General features: G+C 41.8%; 2 protein-coding genes across 2 annotated transcripts; both read left to right on the forward strand.

The window, feature by feature from the left end:
* Positions 1 to 203: 203 nt before the first annotated feature.
* On the forward strand, positions 204 to 3,800 carry stoml1 (stomatin (EPB72)-like 1). Its single transcript, XM_068723992.1, has 7 exons — positions 204 to 530; positions 1,149 to 1,255; positions 1,339 to 1,488; positions 2,271 to 2,474; positions 2,555 to 2,774; positions 2,864 to 3,064; positions 3,248 to 3,800. The coding sequence occupies exons 1-7, from the start codon at positions 374 to 376 to the stop codon at positions 3,478 to 3,480; spliced, it is 1,272 nt and encodes a 423-aa protein (XP_068580093.1). The 5' UTR covers positions 204 to 373; the 3' UTR covers positions 3,481 to 3,800.
* Positions 3,801 to 4,061: 261 nt separating this feature from the next.
* Positions 4,062 to 7,088, forward strand: cyp11a1.2 (cytochrome P450 family 11 subfamily A member 1, tandem duplicate 2). The gene is made up of 9 exons (XM_068722883.1): positions 4,062 to 4,403; positions 4,640 to 4,795; positions 4,941 to 5,140; positions 5,268 to 5,471; positions 5,618 to 5,778; positions 5,867 to 6,033; positions 6,191 to 6,269; positions 6,384 to 6,575; positions 6,666 to 7,088. Exons 1-9 carry the CDS (start codon positions 4,135 to 4,137, stop codon positions 6,786 to 6,788), a joined length of 1,551 nt encoding a protein of 516 aa, XP_068578984.1. The 5' UTR covers positions 4,062 to 4,134; the 3' UTR covers positions 6,789 to 7,088.
* Positions 7,089 to 7,105: the final 17 nt, after the last annotated feature.

Genomic DNA, 7,105 nt, shown 5'->3' on the forward strand with positions numbered 1-7,105 from the left:
GAAACAAGTAAATACGTCTGACTGTACAGTAACATCTGACTGCAAACATATCTGAAATAGGAGACCATGAAAGAAACAATGTGGGGCTACAGTATGTCCTGGACTGCAGTTGGTCTACAGCAACATTAGGTGGCGGTAATGAGCATATTTACTGATGAATAGGCAACGAGCCGTCAGTAAACACAGAGAAGAAGAGCTGGAGCAAAAACACGGAAGATCTTCACGTTAGTTAGCATAGTGAGCTAAAACATCCTGTATTTTACTAACAGTACATACTTTGCTTACTTCTACAGGGCGGGTTTGGCTGATAGCACGTACTGATAGTTAACATGAAGTTGCCTTAAATAAGAAATATCAGTTGTTTTACCCAACAATGTTTAGCAAGTCGTATCAGCTGCTCCCTCAGAGGGACACCACCAGTCCGAGGACTCCTGGCTTGTTTGTGGACACTGACAGCCTCACTCAGCGCGGCTACTACCAAGGCTTTTCTTTTGACAAGATCCCCAATGTCTCTCTAAACGACTTCACCGGTAAGTACCTAACATTAATTATGGTAGCTCTCTTTGTGTGGGGTCATGAGTGCTATTGCAATTTAATATATGACTGTGAGGGGGAAGACAACTGGCTACAAACTAATAAATAGTCTAATTAAAGCAATAATAGCATTGCCCTTTAACTATTTTGCTGTCTAAATATGAGATTTGCCGGTAGTATTATTACGATTAGTCGATCGCATTTTTTTTTTGCCAAAAATAAACTAGATAAAATATATAATAAATGTGTGTACAACATATGCCAAAGCCCATCACACTACATAGCATTGCAAATAAACTTATTAAAAGGTTGGTGGACTTGCATGAGACAAATTTTAAAAAACATACGACATATCCTGTAGTTAAGTTCCTAGTATGAGTCAAGCTCTAAAACACTAGATCCTACACTTCCCATAATGCATTATCATGTTTCTTAAAGCCTTTCCTGCCTGTTAAAATCCCATCTTTCAAACCCCACACACCCAGTTTGCAGTGCAGGCTTTCTAGTAGTCTCCAATCCCAAGTGGGGAGCTCCCCTTAAAGCCACAGAGAAGATGACATCATAAACTGAAAAAACCTTAAAGACAAAGACTTTTTTGTTTCTTTTCTTTTAAGATACCTCCCAAGGATGGCTGTCCTGGATCTGCAACCTGATTGTCATCTTCCTTGTCTACATCTTCACATTTATAACATTTCCTATAACAGGATGGTTTGTACTGAAAGTAAGGTGAAGCCTCTCATCAGTTATTCCTACAGCATGTCCACTAAACTTGTCAGAGAATAAAAACAGCCATCTTGTTCGTAGACTGTGCCTAATTACCAGAGGGTAGTCGTGTTTCGTCTGGGTCGAGTTGGTCCTCCCAAGGGCCCTGGTATTGTCCTTGTGCTGCCCCTCATCGACCAGTGGCAGAGAGTAGACCTGCGCACCCGGGCTTTCAACATCCCTCCCTGCCAGGTAGACCACTACACCGAGTTCATCACTAGTTACCGAAGCAGTAGTGATGGATAACTTGTTTAAGTCCTTACTTTCTAAAAAAAAAAACTGTGATCAAGAGTGGTTTCCCCCACATTGTCCTACACTAAACAAACCATTAAACTAATATTAAAGGATCGGTTCACAATGTTTCATGTCTGTCTTAAAACAATAGTAGTCATGTTACCTTCAGATAAACATCTGAATGCACAGAGGACTGTGGAGTTTGTTCCCCTTCACATCCATTGAAAGTGCATTTCATGTAAATCTCTTAATGACCTGTATAAACAGGTGGAATGATTACAGCAAGCAAAATCTGTTTTTATTTATTTTGTCCTACAGGTGGCACTCTTGGTGCACTCTTGCTGTTCATGTGCTGAATATTTTGTCTTTAGTCTCATATCTTTGCCCCCACATAAACTTCAGAATTAAATGCAGATGGAAATGTTTTGTTTTTTAAGCTTAAGCATTTATCACAGTTATGAGCTGTTTCTTTGTTTTTATTAACTTTTTCTTATGTCATTTTTGGATGGTACAGAACCATCGCTGAAAGTCGTTACTGCCTTTCAATACAGTTAACGTGTCTTAATGGTGTCAAGACTCTCCTTCTGAGCGGCCAGCATTTGTCAATAGTAGTCAGCCTTACACAGTAAATATTGCTTAGTCAATACCAGCTTTAAGAATGAAGAGGAGATGTCTCTATAGTTTTGACAAATGACCAGTAGTGGTCCCAGCCCATATAAAACATAATTTTGCTACTGTAGGTGATTACTCTGGATGGCGGCGTGCTGTCAGTGGGAGCAGACATCCAGTTCAGGATCTGGAGCCCCGTCATGTCAGTACTATCAGTCCAGGACCTGAATGCCTCAACCAGGATGACTGCACAGAAGGCTTTGACCTACAGCCTGGCTAAGAAGACTGTCAGGGAGATCCAGACTGAGAGAGTTAAACTTGGAGAATATCTCGGGGTGAGACAACACTGGATCTATTCTCTGCTGGCTTTTCACTGTATCACGTCAAACTTACATCCTTTTATTGCTCTGTACAGATGGACATAAATGAGATGACTCGACCCTGGGGGCTGGAGGTGGACAGGGTAGAGCTTACCCTGGGCTCTCTACTAAAAGCACCTGGGGAAGGCCCCTCTGCACCCCTCATCATGCCACCCTCTGTGTCTGGACTTGAAGGCCTCACTGGCCTCCCTGGCCCCATTCAGCAGTTGGCCATGCACTTTCTGGGCCAGAGTGGCATTTTACAGCCTCAAAAAGGTATGGCCTCGCACTAACATCACAGTTTTTGTACAACACGTACCCAGTTTGATAATGTTGTATAATACACCTGGGTCTTTTCTCTTCAGACGACAGCATCACTTTTACAGATGAGCTCAGCAGTGCCCCTCAGGAAGTTGTGACCACATCAGGTTCTGTTGACGAGCTGCTCGGCCGGGTCAAGCTCGTGCTCTCAGAAACTTTGGTCCACCAGGTTGGGGCCTGCTTTCAGTTTAACATAAGCTCGGAAGATGGACAACATCACAGTTACTATGTGGATTTGAGCCAAGGTGATAGTTAATTTCTTACTTTAAACATGCCCCAATTATAAGAGCATTTTCATTGAGATAAGTCCAGCAGCTCAATGCCAATTGTGCTAAATCTGTCTAATAAAGCTGTTTAAGTTAAATAGAAAACGAAAGTAAAGTGAGATAAATATCAAGTATCTCGATCGCTCTCTGTGTGTTCTGCAGGAAGCGGTGCAGCTGGAGCAGGGTCCTTGTGCGGAGAGCCAGATGTGACACTGAGCTTAAGTGACAGCGATGTTCTGGCCATGTTCCAGGGCGGGCTACAACCATTTGCTGCCTACACCAGTGGCAGACTCCAAATCCAGGGAGACATTAAGACTGCCATGAAGCTGGAAGAACTCATAAAGTTACTTAAAGATAGGGTTGGAAATGTTGAGAAATTAGAAAGAGTACAATAGATTTTAAAAAGGATCCAGCAGAAAACCCAGCCCAATAAAATTATTGGATGGGCTTATTACAGTGCTGGTGGGATGTGGATTGAATTTCAACAAATACAACAAAAATGTTTTTGAGCATGATCAGGTTATGCATAATCAAACAAAAGGGAATTTAACATGGTTACATTGCGAATAACCAGAGGAATTTCCCTTACAATTACCAACCCTAGCTTTAAGAAATTAAGTTCATTGCATTTCTATGTGTATTTATAAAATCTTTAATTGTAGAGGTACAGTACTGTATATGTTGATTATATTTGTTATAAACAGAGCTTCTGTTATGGCCTTGTCTTTCTTCACAAATCAAAGCAAATGCTTGTTTACAAAGACAACAAACCTTCTGAAGGTCTTTAAGCCTAATGTTATTTGGAATAGTCTCACTTTTTACATACAGATGATTGCAGGGTGCTATGACACAAGATTAAATATTCAGTAAGTAATGCTGAATACACTGTGGTAAATACTAATAGGCTGTGTTGTTCAACTGGAGAGCCTTGATCAGCAAAGGGGGGGGGCAGACTATTTAGACCAGCCTACTTGTTTTGCACCAGATGTCCCTGGGTGAGCCAGTGGAGCTGTTGAAGGTAGAGCAGAGCAAGAATTGTTGTTGTCAGGATGGCCAGGTGGAGTGTGTGGCGCAGCCCCGTGACGGTGCCCCTGTCCTGGATAGGAGAGCTGACAACAGGTGTGCGCTGCGGCAGCAGTATGCCGGTGGTCAGACAGGTGTACTCCGAGAGCGGCAGCATTGTCAGGCCTTTCAGTGAGATTCCTGGACTGTGGAAAAACGGGGTGGCCAACTTGTATAATTTTTGGAAACTGGATGGCTTCAAAAACCTTCACCGCATCATGTTACAGAATTTCAACACTTTTGGACCCATTTACAGGTACGGAATAAATAAAATTTTAAATAAGATGATAAAATAATTCTGCATGACACTTATCGCCAAGGTCTATCTTAAGTAAACAGTAACATAAGTAGACAAAACAAATGACTTCAGTTTGAAATTAATGTTCTGGTCCAAATATAAACATTTTTGTGTTTAAGTATTTGTGACAGAAAAGGTAATTTTCTGAAAACAAACATCTGATATGGTATTTTCAACCCTTTTTTTCCTCTCAGAGAAAAAGTAGGTTACTATGAAAGTGTGAATATCATCAATCCTGAAGATGCTGCTATCCTGTTCAAAGCGGAGGGCCATTATCCTAAAAGGCTGAAAGTTGAAGCCTGGACGTCATACAGAGACTACAGGAATCGCAAATATGGAGTTCTATTAAAGTATGTGCTCTAATTATCCTGATCTACCTGTATAAACTCTGTTTTACCAAAATTTCGACACTTTCGTGGAACCAAGGGTTTACTCAGTGTTACTGTGACTAATAATTTCCTCGCTAGTTGAAGTTAACGTACAGTCTTCTCACAGGGATGGAGAAGACTGGAGATCAAACCGTGTGATTCTCAACAAGGAGGTGATTTCCCCAAAGGTGCTGGAAAACTTTGTGCCTTTGCTGGACGAAGTGGGGCAGGATTTTGTCGCCAGAGTTCACAAAAAGATAGAGCGAAATGGCCAGAACAAATGGACCACTGACCTTTCTCAAGAGCTCTTTAAATATGCACTGGAGTGTAAGTCTGACTTTAACCACTTTTATCTCCATGTAGAATTTATTTCGCTCACTGTGTAGGTCAGTGCCCTTTTTTTTCTCCCATATTATTGCTCATCTTTGTCTCATGTTGGCTTTGTTCTTCACAGCGGTGAGCTCAGTGCTGTATGGGGAGCGCCTGGGTTTGATGCTGGACTACATTGATCCTGAAGCTCAACATTTCATTGACTGCATCACCCTCATGTTCAAGACTACCTCACCCATGCTGTACATACCTCCTGCTGTGCTGAGGCGGATTGGAGCGAAGGTGTGGCGGGACCATGTGCAGGCTTGGGATGGGATCTTCAACCAAGGTAGGACTCAGAAAACAAACGGGATGAACATTTGAAGTATTGGAGGTTCTCACTTCTGTTATTTGAAAATCACTTTTTCTATTTCTTATGTTTGCACTGTATGTGGAGCAGTTTATTACTTCGTTGATATTGTTTTGGTGCATCAGCGGACCGCTGCATTCACAACATCTACAGGCAGTTACGTCAGGAAGATGGCATTCCAAAGAAATACCCAGGAGTCCTGGCTAGCCTGCTCATGCTGGACAAGCTGTCCATTGAAGACATTAAGGCCAGTGTCACTGAGCTAATGGCTGGAGGAGTGGATACTGTAAGAAAAAAAAAAAAAGACAAATTATTTATTTTCCAGAATGTGACTTCTTTTTGTCTTTCTGCATAATTCTGTTTGTATGTTTCAGACATCTATAACACTGCTGTGGACATTGTATGAACTAGCTCGGCACCCCAACCTCCAGGAGGAGCTGAGAGCGGAGGTGGCTGCAGCCCGGGCTGAAAGCCAGGGAGACATGCTGGAGATGCTGAAGCGGATTCCATTGGTCAAAGGAGCTCTGAAGGAAACACTGAGGTGTAACAAATATGTAATATGTAATGATACTGTAGAGATGTTAGATGTCGGTTGTTTAGGGAATAGCTTCCACTAATTCATAGTTGCTCTGAAAATGACGTTTTGTAGTTCACCAAGTTTTGCCCTTTAATGTAGATTTTTCCCTGTGAACCCTCAGGTTACACCCAGTTGCAGTGAGCTTGCAACGATACATAACACAAGATATCATTGTTCAAAATTACCACATCCCGGCTGGGGTGAGAGGCACTTAAAAATATAAAATGTTTTTGTGTTGAAGCATTGTTATAAAAACTAAGCAAGTGTTAAGCATAGTGTTGGGGCCCTGTTCACCTTTTTGTGTTTGTGTTTAGACTCTGGTTCAGCTAGGACTGTATGCAATGGGCAGAGACCCCAAAGTATTTTTTCGTCCGGAGCAGTATCAGCCCTCCCGTTGGCTGAGGACAGAGACGCACTACTTCAGGAGCCTGGGCTTTGGATTCGGCCCCCGTCAGTGTTTAGGACGCAGAATAGCCGAGGCAGAGATGCAACTCTTCCTTATCCATGTGAGATATATAGAGAATAAAGTACCCACTGTACTCTGCGGCTCATTTACACTGCATATTAACTGTGTGCATTCTCTTCTGTCTTTGCAGATGCTTGAGAACTTCCGAGTGGAGAAACAGCGCCATGTGGAAGTGCAGAGTACCTTTGAGCTCATTCTCTTACCAGAGAATCCTATAATATTGACTTTGAAGCCTCTACAGACTAGTCGGTAACGCCAAGTTTGAGAGACAATCTGTGGTGCATGATAAGCCAGGCTCATTTCTAGGAAGGGCTTCACAAAGCACCACAATATTAACACTAAATAAAATCTTCCAACCTTAGATGTTGATGGACAGCAAGAAAACATTTGGAAAGAAAAAGCCCAAAATGTGCATGAACAAATTACCTCATTAAATCAATAACAATGTGTGTACAATATAATAAAAAACCTGGAATGTACAGATGCTTTATTCGTGTATAATGGCAACATATTTTAAACTATATAACAGTGATGAATAAAATAATACAACTGATTCAAATTATGTCTTGT

This window comes from Cebidichthys violaceus, unplaced genomic scaffold, assembly GCF_023349555.1.
Source record: "Cebidichthys violaceus isolate CVI_PGR_0920_01 unplaced genomic scaffold, fCebVio1.0.p SCAF_3, whole genome shotgun sequence".
Lineage (NCBI taxonomy): Eukaryota > Metazoa > Chordata > Actinopteri > Perciformes > Stichaeidae > Cebidichthys > Cebidichthys violaceus.

What these genes read in the sequence shown, in the direction of transcription:
- stoml1 (XM_068723992.1), top strand. Translation starts at nt 374, where the DNA reads ATGTTTAGCAAGTCGTATCAGCTGCTCCCTCAGAGGGACACCACCAGT. An exon ending in AACTTGGAGAATATCTCGGG is followed by an intron (nt 2,475 to 2,554) that starts GTGAGACAACAC and finishes TGCTCTGTACAG; the next exon opens with ATGGACATAAATGAGATGAC. An exon ending in CATTTTACAGCCTCAAAAAG is followed by an intron (nt 2,775 to 2,863) that starts GTATGGCCTCGC and finishes TTTTCTCTTCAG; the next exon opens with ACGACAGCATCACTTTTACA.
- cyp11a1.2 (XM_068722883.1), top strand. Translation starts at nt 4,135, where the DNA reads ATGGCCAGGTGGAGTGTGTGGCGCAGCCCCGTGACGGTGCCCCTGTCC. An exon ending in AAATATGGAGTTCTATTAAA is followed by an intron (nt 4,796 to 4,940) that starts GTATGTGCTCTA and finishes GTCTTCTCACAG; the next exon opens with GGATGGAGAAGACTGGAGAT. An exon ending in TGGCTGGAGGAGTGGATACT is followed by an intron (nt 5,779 to 5,866) that starts GTAAGAAAAAAA and finishes TGTATGTTTCAG; the next exon opens with ACATCTATAACACTGCTGTG.